Source organism: Canis lupus, chromosome 3 (assembly GCF_011100685.1).
Source record: "Canis lupus familiaris isolate Mischka breed German Shepherd chromosome 3, alternate assembly UU_Cfam_GSD_1.0, whole genome shotgun sequence".
Taxonomy (NCBI): Eukaryota; Metazoa; Chordata; class Mammalia; order Carnivora; family Canidae; genus Canis; species Canis lupus.
The window spans coordinates 53,646,536-53,672,462 of record NC_049224.1 but is presented as its reverse complement, the minus strand read 5'-3'; the positions used below and the strand labels follow the sequence as shown (position 1 = coordinate 53,672,462).

The 25,927-nt window shown below is 53.8% G+C and overlaps 1 protein-coding gene across 1 annotated transcript; it reads right to left on the bottom strand.

Moving 5' to 3' along the window:
* Window positions 1–270: 270 nt before the first annotated feature.
* On the bottom strand, window positions 271–25,202 carry SEMA4B (semaphorin 4B). Its single transcript, XM_038532847.1, has 14 exons — window positions 25,043–25,202; window positions 10,971–11,134; window positions 10,748–10,810; window positions 9,407–9,505; window positions 8,644–8,755; window positions 8,295–8,408; window positions 7,989–8,140; window positions 6,197–6,378; window positions 5,925–6,075; window positions 4,708–4,918; window positions 4,510–4,625; window positions 4,103–4,269; window positions 2,665–2,750; window positions 271–2,253 (listed from the first exon to the last, which is right to left on the bottom strand). Exons 1-14 carry the CDS (start codon window positions 25,185–25,187, stop codon window positions 1,514–1,516), a joined length of 2,502 nt encoding a protein of 833 aa, XP_038388775.1. The 5' UTR covers window positions 25,188–25,202; the 3' UTR covers window positions 271–1,513.
* Window positions 25,203–25,927: the final 725 nt, after the last annotated feature.

Below are 25,927 nucleotides of genomic sequence, written 5' to 3'. Positions count from 1 at the left end.
CCCTTTGCGTGATACTAGAAATGCTGGTATGAGGAAGGACTGGACTTCTAGGAGCCTTCGGTCATCCTGGGAAGAGTAGGACCGAAAGGGCCAGGAGGAAGGCAGCCTGTAGCCCACCCAGCCCACCCCTCATGAGGGTGTCAGTATGAAGGGTAGCACGACAGGTGGAACTCTCATGTATCCTGATGGTGGTGGTACTTCCATCAATTTCTACACACTTTAAAATTTATATGACTGTGTGCCAAAAGAAAAAGACACTATTTCACTGTATGATCATATAAAAAAGAAACATTTTTAAAGTGAAAAAAAAAATAGGACAAAATCCCCGATCTACCTGTGTTCCCACCCTGAACTGGAGGAGATGCAGGGTCAAAGGGGTTCAGGGAAAATGAGGGAATCCCTTGCCCTCCCATCAGTGCATGAAACTTCCAACCTTAAGGACCACACTCCACTGGGAGATGGGAGTTGGCTCAGCCAGGGTGGCTCTGGCCCGATAGCCCCTGGAAAGAGGAGGCTTGGAATGCCCCAGAACTCAACTCAGAGTATCAGACCAACTTCAAAAAGTAACAGTCCTTTGAGAGGAAGGACCATGATTGTTTCTATTCTTTAGATTTTATTAAAAAAAAAAAAAAAAAGTAAAGTGCATCTTATTAAAAAATATATAAAAGCCAGATAAACTCAGGGTTCCTGTGCTGGGCAGTGTCAACAAACCTTAGACTGGGAGCAGGCAAGGTGTAGGGGATGAACTGGGGGTCGGGTTCAGGGAGGAGACCAGGGCAAACGTGGGGACAGGCGACACACAGGTTCCAGGATGGGCTGCAGGAAGGCAGCCAAGTCACTTCCTGGACTTCGAGGGAAAGGCGTCCATTGTCATAAACGAGATCTCTCCTGGGCTCACGCTGCCCCTCTCACACATGTCCACGGCCTGATACAGGCTGGAAAGGTCCAGCAGGTGAGTCTGAGCCCAAGGCCTGTGAGAGCTGCGGTGGCAACTCAGCCCTCCAGTCCCTGAGGTGATGGGATGATGGCTGTGAGAAGTTGGCCAGCCAACATGGCAGGACCCACGGAGCCCGAGCTGGCCCCTGCTTCTGTGGGCACAAGGGCCAGCCGGCGGCCGGAGGCGGGAGAGGCCAGCCGGCGCGGAACGCCAGCTCTGTCTCAGACCACCACTTTGGGTGAGTCAGCCGGGTCTCAGGCCGCGCAGCAGGGCTGTCGGTGTGCACGGTGTTCTGCGATGTCTCGTTCTCACTGGTTTCACATTTTCAATTGTTTTTTAAACAAAGGCTCAGTTTACAGAGGGAGCACGGTTCTGCCCACGCAGGCAGGCCCCCGTCTTCACCGGGGCCCTTTGGGGCCATGCTCTTGGCTGAAGAGCAGCAGGCTAGCTGGCTCTGTCGCTCCCGAGGGGTGGGCACCACGCCAAGGCTGTGTCCCACGAGACAGAGGTCCAGCTGGCCCCCTCTGAGCACTCATGGCCTCTGAAGCCAGGGTGGCCTCCTCCGGAGGTCTGCTCTCACACCACAGAGTCCCGGATCTCAGAGCCCAGGCGGACCCGGGGCCGGGGGCACACTGGGGACACCTCCACAATGCTGTCCTGGATGCTGAGCGGCCTCTTCTCTGACTCTGTGAAGACGCGGGGCCCCGGGGAGCTCTCAGACAGGGCCTGGTAGCCTCGGTGGTCGAGCGGGGTGCTAGGGGGGCCTACTCCATTAAGCGGCCGGGTCTCAGGTGGCAGAGCCATAGGGCGGGTCTTGGGGTGCACACTGGCACACTCCCCCTGCTTCAGGAAGACTTTCATGCCATCCCGGTGGCGGTAGAGGAAGAATAAAATGAGGAGCACCACAGCAAACACAAAGAGCGTGCACATCACGAGGAACTCAGTCCAGTAGGACTTGTCTGCTCCCCAGCTGGCCTTGCCACCAGCTGGTGCACTCACACGTGACGTGCTAATGATGACAGGCACACCGCCCCTCCGGCCCACTTGGTCGGCCTCCACGTCCTCCACTACCTTTGGGTGGTAACAGGCCACCAGCTGCTGGAAGCCCTCCTCCAAGGACAAGCACTGGAACACCCCCAGTTCCTGCTGGCTGCCGACCAGCAGCAGGTCCCCGGTGGGCAGCACGCGGCAGGAGGCTGAGGTGTTGACTGGGAGGTCATTGTGCAGCCAGAGCCGGGTGGCCAGGTTGGAGAGGAGGGGGCAGACCAAGGTGTTCACCGTGTTGGGCTGGAAGTGGACTTCCTCACATCGCTTATCTAGACAGAAGAGATGCAGGGTCAGGGGGACTAGCATCCACAGTAGCCCCGGGCTCACCCCACCTCTCCCTGGACCATACTTTTTTTTTTTTTTTTTTTTTAAAGATCATTTATTTTTTCATGAGAGAGACAGAGAGAGAGACAGAGACACAGGCAGAGGGAGAAGCAGGCTCCATGCAGGGAGCCCGATGTGGGACTCGATCCCGGGACTCCAGGATCACGACCTGGGCCAAAGGCAGGCACTAACCCTCTGAGCCACCCAGAGATCCCCTGGACCATACTCTTTATACCATGAGGTGCAATTCTGCAGACTCTGGGTCAGGGACCAGGCCACTGCCACCTGCAGGAGCCTTCTAGGCAGACCTGGCCCCTACACCTCTCTCATCTCCACCCTTTCATGGGGCAACTTACCACTTAGTACAGAAGAACGCGGCCCAGGTGAGGAAGTATTGCAGAGAGTCTTAGTGTTAGCCCCCTCAATGTCCTGGATCCATGGCCTAACGACCAAAGAGAGCAAGAGATAGGCCAGGAAACTACCATGAGCCTGCATGGCCCCATCCCCAGTACAGACAGGCCCTTGTGGGGCACAGGGACCATCAGGCCCAAAACAGGAGTAAAAGGCAGGTGGCTTCCCCAGGCAGGTTCCCTACACGTGCAGGGACTGAGCCAGCATCTCCTGTTTACAACATTCATTTCCTATAATAATTCCCTGAAGACAAAAGTGATGTGGACCTTTAGAAGTCTGGAAGGACAGCTGGATCGACATGCATGTCTCTTGTCTTTTACAGCAACGCATGTGCACAGACTTATTTAATGAAACATATTCAAGAATAAAAATAATTCTCAATACACTCAAGGAAACCTAAAAACACTCAACCAAGTACAAACGCTGAAAACACTATGGATGTCACATGCCATCTACCAGCCAGTGATCGTGACAGGTGGCAGTTGGGGCAGATGCTTTCAGCTGTGCATACATGTACTCCTATGTGATTCTTTGAAATACAAATCTGGCACCAGGTCTCCCTGTGCGTGAAGCAAGGATGCTATGAGTGGGAGATGCCATTTTTATTTAAAACATATATATATATATATATATATATATATATATTTTTTTTTTTAAGATTTTATTTATTTATTCATGAGAGAGACAGAGAGAGAGGCAGAGACACAGGCAGAAGGAGAAGCAGGCTCCATGCAGGGAGCCCAAGGTGGGACTCCATTCCAGGTCTCCAGGATCACACCCTGGGCTGAAGGCGGTTCTAAACCACTGAGCCACCGGGGCTGCCCTAATATATATATATATATATATTTTTTTTTCTAATATATATTTTTGATTATTTCACATATCTATAGAAAAACCTGGGAAGGTACATATAAAAAAAAAATCTCACCGCAATTCTCTGATAGGACTCACGATAGTTTTTATTTTGTTTACACACTTCTACTTTTCAAGTTTTCTATACAAACACCTTACAACCCAATTTAGTTCTTCTGAAGCACTTTTTAATGGATTTTTTATTTTTTGTTTTTATTTTCTAATGGGTTTATTAATGGATTGTTGCACACTACTTATTTCTTTTTTAACATGTTTACATGCCAAGCCACAATTCCCAGCCAGGCTTTTCATGACTGTGACACTTCATACTTTACCAAATGATGTCCCCCAGCTCTACAGATGGGAAGGGCAAATGTAATTTATTGCCCGAAACCAGACCACTTGTGAGAGTCCAAAGGGGAGCTCATCTCTAACCACGCTGACAGTGGATGCATGCGAAACTGCCTGGGGATTCTGCAGAGGGCCCAGGGGAAGTGCTCTGATGCCAAGTGCACTGGGAGGAGGTCTCACCTGGAGGCCGTCTCAGGCTGGTAGAGGCTGATGTGTCTGCATCTGGAACCGCTCCAAGCACAGTACGGATCCCGGGCAAGGACGCAGTCCCCACAGCTCTGATACAGGCCACAGTTGGCTACAGGCACCTGGACTACGCCTGAGTAGGAGGCAGCATACAGCAGCCCCTGTACAGACATAAGGGCATGAGAGGCAGGCATGGGCCACCAGGGCCACCAACCCAGAGCCGCGCGCCAAGGAGCCTTCTCTCATGCTCCCAGGTACCCCACTGTCTGCTGGCTCATGCCATGAGTCTGGACTTTGCCATCTTGCTGGTGCCAGCGAGGAAAAGCTGGCTGGAGCCTGTGCATCAATGACAGAGGGGCAGCCGAGCACACTCCCCTGGGCTTCCTGCCCAGCTCACTCACCCTGTTGGTGTCCAGGAGCAGGTTCTGCACAGGCTGTCCTGGTGAGAAGATCTGGAGCTCCTCAATGATGTGCATTTTGGAGCCCACGCCCACTGCCTTGTGCAGCCAACCATCGCCTGGAACATGGACAGCACTCAGGCCCGTATCGCCAGAGCTAGGCTCCCTGCCCCTCAACCTGTCCCTGCTGTGGGCACTCACCAGTGCCCAGGAAAAGCACATCATAGGTGTGGTGCAGACCAGGCACGCGGTGTACAGCCACACGCTGATAGCGGGCCCGGGGCTGCAGCAGCAGTAGGCGGCTGCGGACCTGCCCATCCATCAGGAAGTGGTCCTTGAGGAAGTTCAGCACACGGTCTGGGAGCTGTAGGGATGAGGTGATCTTCCTCTCCCGGGCACTGTTGGTGATGCACTGCAGGAGAAGGTGGTGGCAGTGGCATGAGACACAGTGCCACTTATGGCAGCAAGCAGAGTGGGAGCCCTGTGGATGCTGCCAGGATAGCTGGCCCCCCTCTCAGAAGCCATGGTGCATCACATGTGAATCTGCAGGGAGCCAATGCACTGATCTGGAGGCCCAAGGGCTAAGCCTGGGTATGGGGCAAAAGAGCACCATCCTCCCACCCTCACCCTCACCCAGGCCTCAAGAAGCATGACCACACTTCCTGCTTGTTTATCATCCTTTTGCCAGTGCTCGAAGGAAGCCCTAGCTGGCCGGTTTCTGAATATAGGGGTCATGAGGGTACCAGCTCAGGGCCCCAGGGGACTGAGCCCCAGGGGCCCTTGACAATAGCAGCTCAGTGACACTCTTCCTTGGCTCTGCTCCCTCCCCTCCCTCTCCTGTTCTTTCATGGTGCTTCCCAGAGTCACCTCCTACATAAACTGCTGACACCCATAGCTCCCATCCCTGGGGGAAGCCCAGCAAGCTGGAAGGAAAGGAGGGCAATTTCCCCATAGCCAGGCCGCTCAGTCACTCAGTAACTAGATAAGGAGCCCACGGCAGAGTCGGAGACAGGCACAAGTGAAGGACAGTTATAGAAATATGCACTAAATGCCCTGATGAGAGCACACCTGCTCACCCCGAGGCAGGGGTTTTGTTTTTTTATAAAGATCTTATTTATGTATTTGAGAGAGAGGAGAAAAGAGATTGAGAATGAGGGGAAGGGGAGGGAGAAGCTGAGCAGGGAACCCAACTTGGGGCTTGATCCCAGGACCCTGAGATCATGACCTGAGCTGAGGGCAGACTGAACCTCCCAGGAGCCCCACCCTGAGGCAGGTTTAAGGCATCCTACCACTCATGGCCATGTCCAACCCAGTAAGACAAACAGGCATGGGTTTGGTCCCTACTTTCAAGATGAGAAAAGAGATGAAGAGAAGCCAGGTGATCCCAGCACCCCCCAGGTGTGGAGAGTAGTCCTTACCGCTCCAGGCCGGGGCATGGGCACTGGGTGGGTCACAGTGTACCACTGCTGGGTCTCACGGTTCACCTCCTTGTAGAGGCCATTGAAGGCCTTTTGCACGTCCTTCATGGTGAAGACGCAGATGGCAGAGCCCTCTGTGCTCCCCCTGTGCCTACAAAGGAGATGCTGGATTAATCCAGGGACCCTGGGGCTCAGGATGAGGCCAAGCTCTTGGGCCCCAGTCCCCATCATTCCCTACCCTCCCATCTCCAGTTAGGTTCTGGGGGCCGTACCACTGGGATGTGAAGACCCCATAGAAGAGGGTGTCCCGCCAGTCCTGGGGGCTGGGGCTCAGCGTGAAGACATCCTGTAGCACGTTGAACGGGAAGCCATCGTCTGGCCGGGAGCACAGCAGCTGTGCCTTAAGGAAGGATGTCCAGCGCTGCTGCAGGACCCGCTCACCACCCTCGTCCCCCTGGGGGAGGCAGAGAGAAGCTGGGCTTAGGCAAGGCCTGGTCGGGAAAGCCCAGAGCTCCCTGCAACCCCTCTGGGGGGCAGCTGACAGACACCAGGAGAGGCAAGCCAAAGCCAGGGCAGACTTCCATTTAAAACCAAGAAGATGCTGAGTGAAGTAAGTCAAAAGGAGAAGGACAAACATTATATGTTCTCAATCATTTGGGGAATATAAATAATAGTGAAAGGGAATATAAGGGAAGGGAGAAGAAATGTGTGGGAAATATCAGAAAGGGAGACAGAACATAAAGACTCCTAACTCTGGGAAACGAACTAGGGGTGAGGGAAGGGGAGGAGGGCGGGGGGTGGGAGTGAATGGGTGACAGGCACTGGGGGTTACTCTGTATGTTGGTAAATTGAACACCAATAAAAAATAAATTAAAAAAAAAAAAAAAAACCCACAAAAGTTAATTTGCAAAAACAAACAAACAAACAAAAAAAAAAAAACAAGAAGATGGGACGCCTGGGTGGCTCAGCAGTTGACTGTCTGCCTTTGGCTCAGGTCATGATCCCGGGGTCCTGGGATCAAGTCCTGCATTGGGCTCCCCACAGGGAGCCTGCTTCTTCCTCTGCCAATGTCTCTGCCTCTCTGTGTCTCTCATGAATAAATAAAATCTTTCAAAAAAATTTTAAAAAATTAAAAAACCAAGAATACTTGAAGGTGGTGTCCAGGTCCTATCACCAGGGGACGGGTGAGTAAGAGCACCTTCCTAACTGTGGAATACCCAGAAACGGACAGAGAAGAGTCTGCCTATACGGGGCAAGAGGTCAGGACTCCCCGCAAACAGGGAGCCTAAATACCTGCATTGCAGAGAACTCATTTGTAAATAGTTTTTCAATAATACAAATACATGTATATTTACACATACACAGAAAAAGAAAATGGATTGTCAAGGAACATTCTAGAATATTAACAGTGGTCACCTGCAGTGAGGCACCAGGATGCTGACGCTAACAGTCAACGTTTAGCTGTTGCCTACCACACTACTAAACGCTTTTGGGGAATGGATTTAAGCCACATGACAACTCTGAGGCAGGTCTTATGCCCATTGAACAGATGGGGACACTAAGTGAGAGGGCATGCGACTTGCCCAAGGTCACAGGACTCGTGGAGTCTGAACTGAGGCAGCCTGGCTAGAGTCTCTGCTCTTCGTCGGGATGCTAAGCTGCCTCTTTATCCTAAGCGATTTTTGTGTGTCCTTTTCTGTAGTTTTACATTTTTTTAAAAAAGATTTTATTTATTTATTCATGAGAGAGACACAGAGAGAGGCAGAGACCCAGGCAGAGGGAGAAGCAGGCTCCATGCAGGGAGCCCCATGTGGGACTCGATCCCGGGTCTCCAAGATCAGGCCCCGGGCCGAAGGTGGCGCTAAACCGCTGAGCCAAATGGGCGACCAGAGTTTCACATTTTCTTGAAGAAAAAATGTCAGAGCTATTTTAATTTAAAAGGAGAGAGAGAGAAAAGCAGTCAGCCAAGCTGTTCCTCCTGGAGGACAGAAGAGGCCTCCTGGTGTTTCCCAATCCTGGCCTCGGGGAGCCTCCGGGGTCTCTGGGGTGGACCATCCCCCTCACCTTGCAGATGCGGGCGATACGGGACACGATGGTGTTCTCAAAGAATTCAAACTCCTGGCCAGTCTCACTGAAGAAGAAGTAGATCTTATCATCATCCCCCTGCAAGCTGTTCAGGCTCTCGGGAATGTAGGCCGAGGCCACGAATGCTGGGTCTGTGGGACCAACAGGGAGGGCTAAGTCAGCCTGGGAATCCGAGACAGGCAGGAAACTGTTCCTGGCCCCAGCTGGCCCTGCAGCCCTGCAGGGAGAGCATGGCCTGCCCTGGGCTCAGGGGACTGCCCACTGGGTACATGGGGAGGACTTCACCTTGGAGCCAGTTGAGGGAGCTCTCGGTCTTAGTGGGGCGGAGGCTTTGGCTCCGGGAGATGGCCGGGTCATTCCCTTGGAAGCTGCTGACTGTTCCAGTGTAGAGCTCACCGTCTGCCAAGAGAACATTCCCATGGGAATGGCCCCTCAGCACGGCCCCTGGTCGCCCAGAGTGACCCCAGGCTGCCTAGCTCGCTTGAGGTAGACAGGGAAGGGAGGGAGAACCAGGAGAAGCCAAACCCAAGGGCAGCCAAGGGTCACTCTGTGCCCCCCCTCCCCCAGGAATCAGTATGGCATGCACTCACCACCTGCCCACCCTCAATTGAGCCACTCTGCTCTCAACACTCACCAACCACCAGGGCCGTGGACTTGAAATTGGGGTCAAAGGGACAACGGCCCTTGCCATCTTCCAGGAGGATGTTCCCTACTTCATCCTGTGCTAGAGTGAAGTTCGCCACACTCTGCAGGAGAGCAGATGGAAGAGCTCAGGGGTGTGCTAGAGGATGCACAGGCAAGGAGGGGAGGGAGGGAGGCATGCCAGAAAAGGCTGTTGGGGGGTGAGGTGGGCGAGGGGGGCAGGCCATCTTCCTCATCTCTGTACCCAGGGCATGGTGCCAGCACCGTAGGGCAGTGACCCTCTGGTGGGCATTCTTAGCCCCAGTGGCCACAGAAGAGACGTTGACAGGACTCAGAAGGGGCAGCAACATGGTCCAAACCATGGTGTGTCTGACTCCAAAACTGGCACTCCAACTCAATGCCTCAAAATACCATCCGCTGCTAAGGTGCGTGTAACACAGAAATGCAGGAGCAAGTGTGTGTGAGGAGGGGAGCATGCAGTGGGTTGTGGGACTGAGGGCCGGGGAGAGCTCAAGAAAGCAAGAGGGTAGGAGTCCTGGGTTGGCCACAACCTCTGTACCTGGAGTTCTCAGGCACCCCTCCTTTCACCCCCCGCCTGCCAACCTGGTCACCAAATCTGGGGCCAGGCCTCAGGGTTCTCAGACCCACTGCTCCCTGGAAGCTTTGCCCCGGGCCCTGCCCTTGACTAGGGACTCGTGCTAAAGAACAGCTCCTAGGCCAGCCACAGGCGGGCGTGGGCAAAGGGGAACACTTACGATGTAGGTGCACACAGGGCTGAAGGCTGCTGTCCCGCAGGTGAACAGGTGGCTGCTGTTAAGTGGAAGGAGGATCTTGATATAGTTCTGGCAGTCACGCTGGGGAAGGAGGGAGGAGGATGTCAGGCCCAAGCACGCCACCAGAGGGCAGGGCCAAGCCCGGGCTCTCTGGGGTTCCTCAAATCCCAGTGCAAATGGGAATTCAGCAGCATCTTGTCCCTGGGCAGAGCAGACGGAGGACCACGGAGCATGTGTGCTGGAGGGGGTGCCTGGGGGCTCCGCTAGTTCTGTGTCTCATAAACATAGTGATTGTTCCCCGAGACCTTTCCCCTCTTAGCTGCTGAGGCCCCAAACTCACTTCTCACACACCCCCATTTCCTGTCATCCTGAGTCTGACCATTTCTCTCCCTCCCTTACTGGCACCAGCCTGGTCTGGTCCCCCACTGGGCTCCCTCCCTCTGTCCCTGCCCCACAGAGGCCATGCTCCACCATGCAGCCAGAGCAGCCCCTTTAAAATCATGCCAGCCAATACTATTCCCCTGCCGCGCCCCCCACAGTTTCCCAAACACCTCACTCAGGGTAAGTCCACTCCTGCCCTGTCTCCAGGCAGCCCACCGCCCACCTCCTAGCAGCCTCTAGTACTGATGCAAATGCCACTTTCTTAGTGAAACACACTGAGGTGTGGCCTGACTACCTGTTACAGTGGCTGAGTTCTGCCTGTTGCTCTTTCTTCTTTTGTGTAATTGTTTTGCCAGGGTCGAGAAGTACTTGGGCACAGCGAGCGTGCTTCATACACATTTGTGGATGAAAAGGAGTCAGGGGCAGTCAGGACTTGAACCTGTGTCTGAGCCCAAATCTGGTGCTCTTTTGCCTTCCCCTCCTGCTGCGTGCAGGACAAGAAGTATCCGGGAATAACAGGGAGGCCTCCAGGAGATCCCTGGGCTGGACCAGACCTCACACGCAATTGTCTGGCCAAAACCACAGCAGGATCTGCCAGACCTGTGCCATCACTCCATCTGCAGAGGGATGCCTGCTCACCACTCGGGCCGGAAGCCGACTTTATTCAGTTCTGATTAGGTGCCCTATACATGTTACCTCGCTGAGTCCTCAGCAGGTCCTGTGAGACAGGCATCATTATCCCCATTTTACAGGTAGGGACACTAGGGCTTGGAGAGGCCAATCTACTTGTTCTGGGTCACAGAGATAGTAAGTATAGGACCAAACCCAGGTGTGGCCATCGCTGAAGCCTATGCCCTGTTTCCCACCGCTGACTCTATACTGGGTCCCGCACACCACACTCTGCCCCTCCTTCAGCCCGGTGGCCTCCAGGTGCCAGCTCACCTGTGGGTCCTTGCCCTTGAAGCTGCACTGCTGTTTCCTCTCCGCATCTGCGCTCCACAGCAGCTGGAGAACGAGAAGGGGAGGGCATGGGTGAGAACGAAGGCTGTGCCTGGCCCTGCCTCTCCTGTTTGCCTCATCTTCACACCCAGAAGGTCAGTCTTTCTGTCCACTGGCCCCTCTGCCATCCCCTGCCCAGCCTGGCCAGCCCTGGGAATCATCTCACCTCCTGGTATTCCCCGCCAGGCAGGAAACTGGTGCTGCTGTTGAGAGCAAAGAGGGCCTCCCGGGCACCCACGTACAGAGTCTTGCCATCCCTGCTCAGCAGAAGGGCCGTGTAGTTGGAGACATTTTCTGCTTCGAATCTGAGGAATGGTCGCTCTTTGGAGCCTGGGGAGAAGATGGATGTTACCTGAGGTCCACACCTCCCACAAGAAATCTATTACACCAACCTCGAGGATGGGCCAATCTGAGGGTAAGCGAGCAAGGCAGCGCATGGCAAAGAGCTGGGGATGGGGGGATCAGGTTGAAAGGGGAACAGCATTCCGGACTCTCAAACATTATGAGAAGAGCAAATGTGCAAAGATGAATGTAAAAGAACATTTATCATAGCGCCATTCATATTAGTGAAAACTGGAAACAAACTAAGGGTCCAACCATCAGGGACTAGATGAAAAGAGAGCATTAACACTCCACTCAATGGGATATTATGCAGCTGGTAAAAATGATGTTATCTTAGAAACACCAAAAAAACAAACACAATTAAACAAGAAAGGCATGGCCAATATGAAACAAACTAAAATGTAAAGTGATGGGTTTTGAGGATGTAACAAAATAAAAGGAAGGGCATTAGATCCAACGAGAACCTGTAAGCACAGCCCCACCCACCCTGGTCCTGCAGTGCATGATTTATGATGGCAGAGGAAAGCAAACATGGGGCAGTGATCTTTACCTCTCAGTACCAGCTCACAGCACTCATGGAAGACTCATGGTTATAAAACAGTAATGTAAACTGTTACCAACTTTGACCTCAGGAACTTGAATGTACAACAGAGAGACCCTGTGATGCTGGGTACACCAGGGTTGTTTAGGAAAAAATGGAGTCTCTATCTTGTTGGGACGGTGAAGAGGGCCACAAGATATTGTCAATGGTTAATGGAACAAGAAACTGTGGTTTAAGTATAGAAAAAAATTTTTTGTTTATTCTTTTTGGGAACATTTACCCCCAACATGGGGCTTGAACTCATGATCCTGAGATCAACAGTCACGTGTTCTTCCAGCTGAACCAGTCAGGTGCCCCTCAGTATAATATTTTAAATTACAGAGGCAGGGGGAATCCCTGGGTGGCTCAGCGGTTTAGCACCTGCCTTCGGCCCAAGATCCTGGAGTCCCAGGATCAGTCCCACATCAGGCTCCCTGCATGGAGCCTGCTTCTCCCTCTGCCTGTGTCTCTGCCTCTCTCTCTCTCTCTGTCTCTCATGAATAAATAAATAAAATCTTTAAAAGAAAAAATTACAGAGGCAACCCAGAAAAATGTTTGGAGGAGGTAAGGAAGGGTGATGGAAGGGATGGAAAGCCTTATTTTTCTCAGCAGCAAAAAAGTAAGTCAGATAAGCCAAGAAATAGTGGGGCAAGCATTTTACTTAACCATATGGAGGAAACCACTGTATTAACGAAAAGCCTGACTGATTAAAAGATGTCCCTTCTTGGAGGAGCTGGGGCTGGGGATGACAGGGGCATTGGTTACTTTTCGTAGTAAGTACTTCCACACTTACAAGCGAATTATGTGCATGTATCCTGGATAAAAACTTTACCTTTCATCGTTATAATAAAAGAAGATTCTAATTATCTACCACCAAGTAAAGATGAAGGTTATAAAACAATATGTCTAGTTAGATCTTATTTTTTGTGGGAAAAGTATAAAAAGAAGAAAAAATAAAAGAAAAAAAAAGTAAGGAAAGAAAAAAAAATCCAGGAGGATGACTCACAAAATGCTGAAAACTGGTAACCTTGGTGGGAGTATAATTTCTTTTCCCTTTTTACTTATCATGTTTGGATTCTGTAATAAGCAGGTTACTCTTATGTAATACAAAAGAAATGGAAGGAAAAAAGAAAGAAAGAAACACACGTACCTGTCCAACCAGGGAACCGTACCGTTTGTGCTTTGAGTGACTAATGGGTTTGAAGAAAATTATTTTAAAAATTCTAAGTAGCTGATAAGAAAAGGAAAACAAGCAGAAATGAGCCACCCTGCCCGGCCTCAGGTATCTCCAATCTGACCAATAGGTTATGACCACGCAAACAGACACAGTCTCATGAAGCTGAGGAGGCAGAAAGAGCAACATGCCAACAAAGCAGTTGTGAAGGCAGCTTCATGTGCTTTTACGTGGTGAGTGTTTTTACATACCCTCAGCCTGGTTCCACCAAGGACGAGAAAACAAAGAAAAGAACAGAACATAGTGAAAAATAAACACTAAAATCAGGAGCAAAGAAAAAAAAAATCTGAAGAAAACATCTAAACCAGAAAGGGCATCATCACATACGCAGGTCACAAGAGATCTTCACACAGCTACTGGAGATGGGTGGTGTGGTCAATGCTGAGCCTCCCAGGGGCCGAGGAGAAAAGGGAAATGAAGTTACCTGATTCTCACTGTCAGAGAGGAGGAACACATGCCAGCCTTTCTGGAGAAGCTAAGCTTTCCACCTAGCCACTAATGCTGAAGGAAGCCCTCAGGTGGGACGTCCTAGCCAAGCTGCTGGGACATGGGATGGATAACATCCCACCAGCAAACAGGATGACAGAGCTCCCAAGGCTGCTCCTCACAATGTCTCCCAATGAGGGAAGGTGATGACGTAAGGTAACCAGTGCAGGACTCAGTGCGGGAATGTGTGTGCCTCTGCAGCTGGGTGTTTTGTCGTACTCTAGAAGCAAAGCTGGAATTGGGGCGGCACTGGGTATTCATGGGCAAGGTCCTGCCTCACATCTGGTCTGCTACTGAAATTCTAGAGCAGCAGCTAGGGTCCGGAGAGGTCAAGGCGTCTCTCTGAACTATTAAGTTCAGAACTGCACAAGACTACCTAGGGCTTTTGCCCCCAGTTCCCAGCTCCTCACCATTCATCAGCACTCTACATACTGGGAAGCTCAAAAAAGTTACTAGTACTAAACCCTCACTTCTCCCAACCACGAAATTTCCAAACACAACAGGGCCCAATTGTGTTGCTTGCACTGTGTGCTGATGACCTTTTGGAACAAGCAGTCTGACCTTGTTGTGTTCCCCCCTAAAGAGACCCTTCCCATTGGCCAGTCCAGGTCCACGCCCTGGGAGGGTGTGGGCTACACGCTGCACATATGCAGACATTAACCCCTGTGTGCCCATGACAGCCCTACAAGGTAAGTACCACTGTGATCCCCAGGTTACCAAGGAAGAAGCCCAGCTTTAAAGAGACCAGACCACTGACACAGCCCCACGGCACATAAGCAGCTGTGGCAGAAGATGGGCTCAAGAGGTCTCCTTCCCAAAGAACCCACAGTCTGTCAACCACAGGATGCAGCAAAGTCACCTGAAAGGCCTGCCCTAGAGGCCTGCTGCCACTGCCCTGGGATGGCCTGACAACGGGCAATTCTATGAGCTCCCAGGCAATTCCAAAGTGGGAGGCCCAGGGACCACCCTCTGAAAAGCACCATGTCGGTCCCTCTGGAGGGCAGTGCAAACTCCAGCTCACTGACCTTTGGCTTCTCATACATACCGCAGGGATAATGAGCAAAATATGACTCCCAGCAGCCTTACAAGGAGGGAGTCTGTGAGACGAGGGCAAACGTCTTCCACATCCCCTTTGTGGTTTTCTGAAAGCCAAGGGCTGGGTCAAATATGCCAACATTTATCTGCCCACACAGGAGGGGCATCTTCCCAGGGTGGGTCCTGGAAGTCTAGGCTGGAGGCTGCACTTAGGATCCATCCAGATATAGAAATGCCGAAGGTCAAAGATAAGTTGCCATCCAGGTGGCAGCTTGGCCCTGCTCGGGCCTGGGAGGGAGTGGCAATCTGCCAAAGGTCACGTAGACAGAGCACAGCCAGGTTGGAAGGACAGCTGGGGCGCCAGCTGCTAGAGAACCTGCTCCACCGCACCTCCCCCAGTCATACTGGAAGTATGGTCAAGGAAATAGCAACGGGACAGAAGTGGACGGGGGCCCCCATACACCATGCATTCCCTCATAGGGATTCTCCTCCTTCATCCCTCTGCCCTAAACCTCTCAGACCAGAGCCATGGAATCCTGAACACCCTGCTCCCCCATGATCCCCCACGTCTTGGGGACCCCACCAGGGCGAGTCAGTGGGGCTGGCTTCCCAACTGGGAGTCTTGACCAGTATGGGCTCAGGAGTAAGAGACTCAGGTTCAAACACTGCCCCTGCCACTGACCAGCTGTTTGCCACCAGGACAAGCCACTTAACATCTTGGAGCCTCACTTTCCTTATCTGTAAAATGGGGATAATAGCACCTTTCCTCATAGGGTTGTTATGAAAAGAAATTAGATTATGTATATAAATAACAACGTACATAATAACCCATATTTACTGAGAGCTTTACTCAGAACAACTTTGCACACGTTAGCCGAGTGTTGGCATGGTGTCTGGCACACGATCAACACTCGAGTGGATCAAAAACAAAATCCAAAAGCCCTGCAGGAAAATCCAGCCCAGCGAGGGCTGCCAGAGGAGCAGGGCTGTTTGGAAGGGCTGGGCCTCTCTCATCCTCAGGGTTAAAAAAACCTCACACAGGGGTGATTCCTAATCTCAGTCTACACCTGGTCACACGGAGGTCTCACAGCCACAGGGAATCAGCTCTGGAGCTGGACAGGTGTCAGGTGTGCTGTGTGCATGAGCTGGACCCTGCTCAGTGGTGTTTTGAGCGCTGTTCCTGCCTCGGTGCCTGGGGTCACCTCCAGAGTTGATGTGCAGACGTCTGTGTGGGCCCTGCCTAAGCTTGCCAGGGTGTGTGTGTGTGTGTGTGTGTGTGTGTGTGTGTGTCTGCACACCCTACCACCAGGCTTGTCCATGCTTGTGTGTTTGCTCCAGGCTGCTTTTCGTGTAGAGGTGACTGGGAGGGGGTGTTTGTACACTCCATTCCCTGTGAGCATTAGCACACCTCAGGGGCAGTCTTAGCTTCTAGGCTTCTCTCTATGTGGCCCGAGAGTGTGTCGTGAGCTCTCCTGGGCGGCCCATGCTGCTCAGACGTCCTCCACATCCTCTACCCAGCGGGTTAGTCCAGTAGGGAGAACACTAGTCTGCCTGAGGCCGTGGCCAGTTTTCCCAGGAGGATGAAACCTCTCTTTCCACCTTCCAGGGCAGGCCTGAGGGGGTGGCCTCTGGGGGCTCCAGGAAGGCAGGGTAGGGGCTGGCCTAGGGCTGCCTCCTTGGAGAGGGCACATCAGAGCTCCCTGTGGGGCCCCACACCCCCTCCCTTGGGGCTGGGGGCTCTCCGCAGGAAATGATGTGGGAACAGCTCAGCCCCCAGCCTCACCTAGAGTTTCTTCTCTTCCCTGTGACTAAGCCGGAAGCTTGGAGCTCTCTGGGGTGAGTCGGGAACAGGGCTCAGTGGGGTCCGCACCCAGCCAAGGCAGCGAGCCGCAGCAGGGCTGTGACTCAGAGCACCGCCCCACCTTCTCTCCACCGTGGCTCCTGGCACCGCAGCTGACACGGGCCTGGCCCTGACGTCCTGCCTCCACAGACAACACCCGCTTCGGGGGAGGGGGTTAAGAGCCAGGAAGGTGCTCCCACAGAGTCCTCAGGAAGGGGTAGTAGTAGGTCCCTAAGAGGCTCTGCATGAGCATCTCTTCCCCAGGGCGTCATACTGGACTCTTGCACCCGGTTGTATCTGCAGGCACACCCCCCAGGGCAGAAGTGCTTACTCAGCAGCAAACTAGGGCACGGCAGCCGCCCTGGATGCACATCCTCTAGGCCGCCCAAGTGCTCCACAGACCAGCCTGCCGCCCCGGAAGCGGCAGGCCAAACTATAATCACCAGGTCACCACCAGGGCAGAGTCCCCAAGCAGGGAAGGGTTATTCTAAGCAGGAGAAGAGGGACTGTGGGTCAAAAGTCTTCCCTGCGCTGAGGGAAGCAAGACAGAAGTAAAGAGCCAAGGGAACCCAGCCCAGAAGCATCCCCTGTTCCTGGGGTAGGTACACTCTGGAAAGCCCGGTTCCCAAAACGCCGCCGCTATGACTTCCAGTGACTAGGCCCAGAGCTCCTGCCAGGATCACCAGGTAGCCCTAGCCCCTCAAAGACAACTCCTCACCTGGTACCCATCTGGCCAAAAGGGCCCTGACCTAGGACGGGTCTTGAGCTGCTATTACCTCAGGAGCTTGACCTCCACCTGGACAAAGGGTGACTCCTCCAGCCCTCTGCTGCAGGCCTGGCTATTCCCTAACAACCCCTCTCTCTGGTCTGCCCAAGGGTCCACCTTCCTCCTCTCACACATCTCCTGTTTTCTGAAGAAACTAGTACCATCAGGCATGGACAACCTTGACTTCCCACTGCCTCCCTATCTCCTCAAAGGCCAAGGCCCGTGTCATCAATCTCTGCCTCTCAGAAAACAGGTCTTTCCTTCAACATTCATCCTAGAAATCTGTGTGCCTCCCTTCTTCCCTTTGCAGCCAAACCCCTGAAGAGAAGAGCCACCTGGAGCTGTCTCCATTCCTCAAACTCCTACTCACCCCTTGACTGGGAGTCAGGCCTCAACCAGCTCCATGCTCACCAGGGCATCACCTGGCTGCCAAACTTCAGACACTGAGGGGCATGGCCTCTGCAGCACCTGGCCTTGTGCAGGTCCCCTGTCCCCAGGTGTGTGGGCCACAGTGGCCTAAAGGGTCATTTCACGTCTCCCTGTGACTCCTTCTGGGCCTCTATCCCTCCAAGAGCTAACCTACCAGAGCACCTAACTACGTATTTTAAATGGATGAATGCACATAATCGTAGCAAGGTTGTTGTGACACATAGGTCTTCCCCCCTGAGGTTTTCAGGGGAGAATTACAAGTGCTGTGACTTGCCTGCAATCAGTCAGTTAGGAAGAATGGTGGAGCCAGGATTTGAACCTGCACTGGCAGCTCTGGCGTCTGTGTCATTAAGCTAACTTCTGACTCTCCAGGGTTCGCTCTTTCATATTGTTCCGTGGGGTCTGCCTCGGCCTCGAGATCACACACCCACACCCATCACTTCAATAATCCAGACACTGGCAGCCCCCAAATCTTGTCAGGCAGTGGCAGATCTTCCTTTAACACGCCAGACCCCACTGAGTGGGTGGGAGATCTGCTTCGGCCACCGCCTACCACCGCCCCCTTTGGCTTGGGCTCTTGTGTCTTGTCACCCACTGGAAACCTGGATGAGTTCTTTACCCGCCTCTCTCTCACTTCACAGACATCCAATCCATAATCAAATCCTGCCTATTCTCCCTCAACACTTGCTGAATCTATTCCGCTCATGATCTTTGCCACCAAGGTCCTGTACCAGGCCACCATCCTTTCCCCTCTGGGATCCTGCCACAGCCTCCCAACGGCTCCCACAGCCTCCCATAGCCCAGCCTCTGTGTTGTAGCCAGAGGGCTGCCTGGGGATGGTCATGGCCCTGTATAACTCTCAGCTGTGTCCTCACTGTCTAAGCCCCTAACTGACCAGCCCTTTCCATGTCTCCCTCCCCTACCACAACTGAGTGACACCAGGCTGCAACTCAAGATCCTATTTCTCTCTCAAATTGACTCAGGCAGTCCTGTCTACGGCCATACCACCCTGAACGTGCCCGATCTCGTCTGACTCAGGCAGTCCTGCTGCCTAGAACTCCCTTCCTCCTCACAAACTGCTACTCATCCTTTGAGACTCAGCTGAGTTTCACCTCCTCCAGGATGTCCTCCTGAATCCCCGGCTGGCCGAGGGCCCCTTCCTTCTCTGTGCCCATCATTTCCCCTTCACGCCTCTCATGGTGCACTGGCCATATGGCTTGCTGATGGGCTTTCTGTGCCTGTCTCCTCCAGCAAGTTGAGAGATCCTTGAGGGATCAGGATGCTCTCATGCACATTTGTATTATCTGGGCCAGGTAAGGTTCAAGGAGTTGCTCAATAAACATTTAACTGAATGACCAAATGCTAAGTTCCAATGCAGGGGTACTTGGGTCCAGAGGAGTGGGTCCTAGATTCAAAGAGGGCAGCCTAGAGGTCCCAAAGCCTGTCGCTCACAAGAGTGTATCTGAGAAGTACTGCCCCTACTCGGCCCCCTCTCCAGAGCATTGACCACTCTGTCCTGCCAGCTCAGCACCCAGGCAGAAGCGTGACAGCCGACAGAACAGGAGAGGGCCACGTGTGACTGACTTTTATCACTGACCAGCTGTGCCACCCTAAACAGAGACCTGCCATCTCTGGGAGGGAGCCCTCACAGGACTGCTGGAGAGAGCAGATAAATGCCACATGGAGAAGTGTCAAGTCCTGCTCCCAGATTAGGGAGCCACCAACCATCAGGACCAACCCTACCCACACAGCCCTCCTCATCCTACCACCTCCCTTCCTCCCCACCCTCACTCTAAGCGAACTCCCTGCAGTTACCTCAGAAGCCCACTTGTGCAGAAAACAGGGGGCACTGGCAGGTGGGGTACAGCTGCCTGGGGGGAGGAGTCGCTCTGAAGAGGCAGCTATGGCTCAGCCCCAGATGCGTGCTAAGTGGAATGGGGGCCTGGCCTTACCAGACCTTCAGAAAAGCTGGAAAGTTGGATTTTTATTTTAAATTTCCTGAGTTTTAAAATATGAGCAACAAATTAAAACTTCCTAAAACAGCTGGAGGCCAAAGAAAACCTATTTCCGGGCTGGCTTTGGCCTGCTGCCCTCGAGGGTGCAAACCTGTATCTGAGACATTTGCTCCCAGTCTCCGATGCCTGACATTACCGGCCACATCTGCTAAGGGGACCAAATTTCCAACTGTGGCCACACCATCAGGGGCCTCCACCGGATCCCTCATTACCCCCCAGAAAGTGACCTCAATAGGTCTGTTTACTAGATGGACAAATATAACCTATCAATTGTTCAAGGGCTGAACTGGGCCATTTTGCTGCTTTCCTGCATTTCAAAGGACACAGCTGTTTCTAACGCAGAAACTGTGGTTCTTGAGTCAGAGAGTGCAGCCCAATGCTTGACCCCAAGCCTCTCTAGCCACATGACCCTGACAGTGTGAGTTAGCTTCTCCACGCCTTGGTCCCCTCAGATGTAGGGGACAAAATGGTGCCACCTTCAGGACCCGGCACACGGTGGGTGCTCCATCCTTGGTGGCTTTCTTTCCTGTTTCTGTTAGCACCTCTCTCTGAGGATGAACAAGGGGAGGTCAAGAAGGAGAGGAATTCGCTTTGGCTCCTGGTTAGTAGGAATTATGACAAAATAACAGGTTTCTTCTAACTACTGTACCCACTGAAGCCCCCTCACCACAGGCCCCCCACCTCTCTGAACCCTACGAATGGTCAAGATCAGCTTTCCAGAGGACCCATAAGTGCAAACCAGAGAGCTCCCATGAAGAACATGTCAGATCTCAGGGAGGCAGAGCCACAGGTCACCTCTCTGAACTCCAGCTGTCTTATCTATAAAACGGGGATAACTTCACCCACCGTGTAGGGGAAGACAAGACAACTAAAAGCCTGGTGCCCACCATAGCTCTATACCCATTGCTTTATTTTTTTTTTAAAGATTTTATTTATTTATTCATGATAGACATAGAGGGAGAGAGAGGCAGAGACACAGGCAGAGGGAGAAGCAGGCTCCACGCAGGGAGCCTGATGTGGGACTTGATCCCGGAACTCCAGGATCGCGCCCTGGGCCAAAGGCAGGCACTAAACTGCTGAGCCACCCAGGGATTCCCTATACCCATTACTTTACTTCCTACCTTCCTCTTGGCACTAAACACTGCAACACAAACGTGAGGATGCCAGTTGTGCCACCTAAGAGCTGAAGGTGGTCCTGCCCCATACTAGAGATGCTCACACAGGAGGGCAGCTATAAAAGGACCAGGGAGACTGCACAGGGCTAGACACAGAGAAACGTCTTGCCTGCAGCCTTGAGAATGGCAGGAGATGAAGTGGAGCCTTTACAGGATCTCGGGCATCTGTCCCAAGATGGCTAGCTCCATGTGAGCCACTCTCCATCCTGGACAGAGGCAAGCCAGGCTGGGAGGACAGAATGCAGGGAGGAGGGGTAGGGAAGGCGGGGCAGGGCAGGGAGAAGCTGCTCTTCCCCCTCAGCCCCGGGGAGTGGGGTGGGGGGCATGAGAGGCCTCTTCCCCCATCCTGAGCATCCATGGCAGTAGGTAGGGATGGGTGGGCCACAGCCTCTAATGAAGGCAAGAGTCCAGCCTTTTCTGCATGCTCTGGCCCTGGTGTCTCCCTTGTAAGGAAGTGTATCCAGATTGCCCCAAAACTTGTGCAAACTTGGAGTTTTGCAGATCTGACATTTCAACACAGGCTGAATGTGGGTTATGCACAGGGCAGAGTGGAACCAGCAAGGGGCAGGGTGGAGGGAGAGGTGCAGTTCAGCCTCAGGCAGAGGAGATTCTTGGGCCAAAGGAGAACTTCAAAGAGCTAAATCAGGAGCACTTGAAAAGTGTATTACATTCAGCAAGACTCCTGCAGGTGACAACCCCCCATTAGCCCTCAGGCAACTTGCTTTTTTCTTCTACCCCAGAGCAGAGGGTGGGACCTGCACCATTCTATTCCCTGACGTGGTGGTCTTGGCACCTAGCAGAAGGCCTGGATACAGCAGGCACTCAGTGTCAACCAAATTGATGCAAATAAGCTCACCAAGAGAGACAGGCAGGGAATTTCCACCATGGAGAACAGAGAACAGAGGCCGCTACCTTTTACTGGGGATGGAGCACGTGCCAGGCACTGTGCCAAACACTTGCCATACATGATTTCATGTGATCCTCTCCAAGCCCTGGGAGATGGGTCCTGCCATTATTCCGGGCTTGCCCCAGGTGGTAGAGGCAAGCTAGTCTTCAAAGCCCAGCTATTAGCACCCATAGTTACAGTTCTTTCCACTTGGCTCTGAAGGGCCCTGAAGATGCCAGGCCCCAGGACACAGCTGAAGCCCTGTCAAGGAGGGAGGCCTGTAACCAGCCAGCAAGACATGCAAGCGGCCTGCACTGGGGGCTTCTCCAGGCAGCCATGACCCTGGCTGTCCATCCAGGGTCAGAGGACAAGCAGCTGATCTGTGTCAATGCCCAGCTCCCGGGCTCAATAGGATTTTGTTGACTGTAGTTTACAAGGCCTATGGATTTACTTCCAATCTGGTTTAGAAACACTGTGTCCAGATCTTTCCAGACAGGCACTTCTGGGGCAGGGGGAAATTAATAACTCCTTTTAATTGCCCAAATAAGGGAACTCAATAAGATTTTCATGAGGAGCAGGCTTGCTTTGTTTCTTTCCACTCGGCCAAGCTAGGAGGCACTGGCCTTGCAGCTTGCACACCGAGGGCCATTATTTCCACTCGGCATCTCTCCCCTTTTGGGCCTTCGGTCCTGGAACTTCAGACTGCACTTTCCAATGCAAGAGAACCAAAATTCCATACACTTCTTTAAAGCATTCCTTCCACAGAGACAAGTAACTTCCCTGTAAGGCCTCTTGCTGGTCCAGCTGGCCCTGGAGTCCCTAGTCCCCTTCCCCTGTCAGCCACTGAATGAGACCACAAATGGGGGCTCCCCTCCCCATGGTCCCAGGAATCTGCTGCAGATTCATGAAGTAATGAGGCTTCCATAGGAAGGACCCCACACATAAACTGGATGCTCCACTTCTAGAGATTTTGTTTCAAACCACAGACATAACTCACTGTCCCTAGGTATCCAGGCCCTTGGGGAGCTTGAGTAGGAGGGAATTCAGCAGAGGATAGGTAGCAGAAAGGGGGGTGCGGTCTCTTCCTCTATGCCTCTCTCCCTGTTCTGTGAGGGAGGGGCCATGGCCCTGGTGCCCAGAGTCCCCATGGTCACCTCGGGCCTACCCAGGATAGGCATACTGCCAGGAACATCTAACAAGCCCCCAAGGATGAAGCAGGAAACTGCCTGTGGCCACCCTCAGAAAGTGAACCTCTTAGTCACAAGGGCATTCCCCTCTGGGGCTTCCAGTATCAAGGGCCAGGAGGAAGTCTAGGGAGGCCAGCATTCTGGGGTGTGGTGCATATCAGTAAAGCATGGATGTGTGCTCACAAGTTCAGGTGGTGGGTGCTGCTCACCTTCCAGGGCTTTGGGGGGACAAGAAAAAGGGACTCCCTCTGGGCCAACCCAGTCTCAAAAATGCAGCAAAGGGGCTTCTCTAGGAGCTACAGCTTTGAGAGCAGAGTATCAACTTTGTTTCTAGGCCCTTTGAAGCTCTCAAGGGGGCACCTCTGTGCATTGTATCTCTGCCAGTCCCAACAGGTGAACTTGTGGCTCAGTGGACACAAGACCTGCTGGCCCTGTGAGCTGGCCCAGGGTCATAAGTGGAGACCATGAGAGCATCTGATTTAGCATTGTACTTACCTTCCTTCTTCCCAGAGCCAAGAGGGTCTAAGGACAAAGGGAGTTGTGGCCACAACTGAGAAAATAGCAAGGCAGTAGGCCTAAGTCTGGATACACTTGTTTATCCTCAGACAATGAGATGGAGCACCCATGGGACTGTGGTCAAACCAACACACCAGCACCACCCCCACCCCAGGCAGTACCCTGGCTCTGTGCAGGATGTGCAAGAATGAAGCCTGTGCTTAACACATAACAACGATGGCAGCTAACACTTATTGAGCGGTTTCTATGTACCAAGCCCTGTCCTAAGGACTTTTCAAACACAGACTGATTTAATCCTCACAACCTTGTGGTATATGCTATTATTATACCATTTTAAAGATGAGGAAACCAAGGGCTAGGAAGGTTAAGTAGCTTGCTCAAGGTCACATGGTTACTACTAAGTGGTGGAATCAGGATTTGAACCCAGGCTATCTTCTGTGCACGGTCTTTGCAATACTTCAGACCCGGTTATTCAGGGCCACAAGGACCCTGAGTTCAGCTTCGTGCTGATTCTGCTACCCTCTCTTTTCTTACACAGAATGTCTTCAGGGGTGAGGATGTACTAAAGAGAAGGAAGTCTGGTACACTTTTAATCTGTAGCCTCTAATTTGTATGTCTTTTAGGGACGCCTGGATGGCTCAGCGGTTGAGCGTCTGCTTTCGGCTCAGGTCCTGATCCTGGAATCCGGGGAGCCTGCTTCTCCCTCTGCCTGCGTCTCTGCCTGCCTCTCTGTGTTTCTCATGAACAAATAAATAAAATCTTTAAGAAAAAAGAATAGTAATTTACACATCTTTTATTCTAATTCTCACAGTGTGACAACTAACAAAGTAAAGGGCTTGGAGAAACACCTACTGAGCCCCTATAAAGTTTGTGCCCACAGAACTCATCTAGTTTCATGAAATCTCCAAGATAGCCTTGCAATGTACCTACGATTGTGCCCATTTTGCAGATGAGCAAACTGAGACACAGGGAGAAGGGCATTAGTTGCCCAGCAGAAGAAATGGGCTTGGAATCCAGGTCCCTCTGATTTCAAAGAGGAGCTGGAGAAGCAACAAGATGTAAAGAGATAGGGAGAGGGGAGAGCCAGTGGCCACAGGAGCAGGCAAGAGCACCAGGTGAGAGACCTCGCCAATGAGGAGGGTGCTGCCAGGAGACTCTCCCAGGCCCTAGGAGTCTCAGAGCCGGCCCCACCCCCGGGGGGATCGCACTGTGTTCGGGCCGGCCCTGCGCCCGTAGGCCAGGGTGAAGGGCTGGGGGGGGACGATGGGACTCCTGTCCTGCTGTGGCTCGGGAGTCCTGCTGCGACTTGCTGTAACACCAGAACCCCGGTGTTTATGGGACGGCAAGCACGGCCCCCTCCACCCCAGACGCCCTCGGGGCGGCACCGCGGCTGGCTCTGGTCAGCATCAAAGACCAGCAGATGGGCAGGCGGACCAGCGGGCAGCCAGCGCCGGGGGGTGGGGCGCCACCGCCGAAAAGGACGCCCTGCTGAGGGGCGAGCGCGGACCCCAGGGCGGGCGGAAGACCCCCTCCGCGCCCACCAACGAAGGGAAGAAAGGGGCCCGCGGCCCCACAGCTGCCCTCCCTTCTCTCTCCCTCTCCGCAGCGCTGAGACGAGGAGGGGTGCTCACGGACCCCCGAGCCTCCGACAGGCCCCCTCCCGCCTCGCTCCTTTGTCACGTCCGCCTCCCCTCCCCCCGGCCCCCGAGCCCAGCACGCGCCCCCGCGGGGTCGCCCCAGCGCTCACCCAGCGGCAGGCTGATCCGAGGGACGAGCGCCGGAGTCGGCGGCGGCAGCGGCAGCAGCAGCACGAGGAGCAGCAGCAGGAGCAGCGGCGGCGGCCGGGGCGGCAGCGCACCCCGCGGGGCGGGCGGGCGGCTCCCCCGGCCCATCGCGGCGCTCGGGACAGCGGGGAGCGGCGGCGTCCTCCCGGCTCCGGCTCAGGTGGCTCGACTCGCTTCACGGCCGCAGCCCCGCCCGCGGACCTGGGGAGGCGGGGCGGGGGCGGAGCTGCGGTCACGTGACGGCCAGGTCGGCGAGCGCGGAGCCCCGGCCCGAGGAGGAAGTCGGCGGCGCGCCCCGCCCCTCCCCCCGCGCTCGGGGAGCCGGAGGCCCGAGGGGCCCCGCGAGCGGTCGCCGCCGAGGCCGCGGGGAGCTGGCCCGCCTCCTTCGCTCCCGCCGCCCCCCCGCGACCCCCTGAGCGCGGGGTTGGGAAAACGTGTGGGTCTGACTCCCTGGGCGCGGGCGCCTCCCGAGGGTTCCGGCCTCGGTCTCCATCCACGCCCCCGCCCCCGCCCCCGCCCCGGCTGGTGCCCCGGGCACCCGCTCGCCCGTGACCAAATGAATCGTCCGAGTCCGGACTGACGACCAGGCTAGTTGCTTCTGCGTCAACCCACCTTGGGTCTTGGCGGGGCGTTCACTACGGGGTCATCCACGTCTAGAATTCTGTCCGGACGAAACCGAACCATGGGTGGGGGGTGGGGAGCGGGGCAAGTTTAGCTTAAGTGGGATAACTGCTTGTACTGTGCTGCAGAGGACGTCTGACTTCCACAGCCTGCAGGTTGCCCGTCGGGGAAGGTACTCCCACAGGCTGGAGCGGAATCCCACAGGCACCCCCACTTAGAAGAGGTTA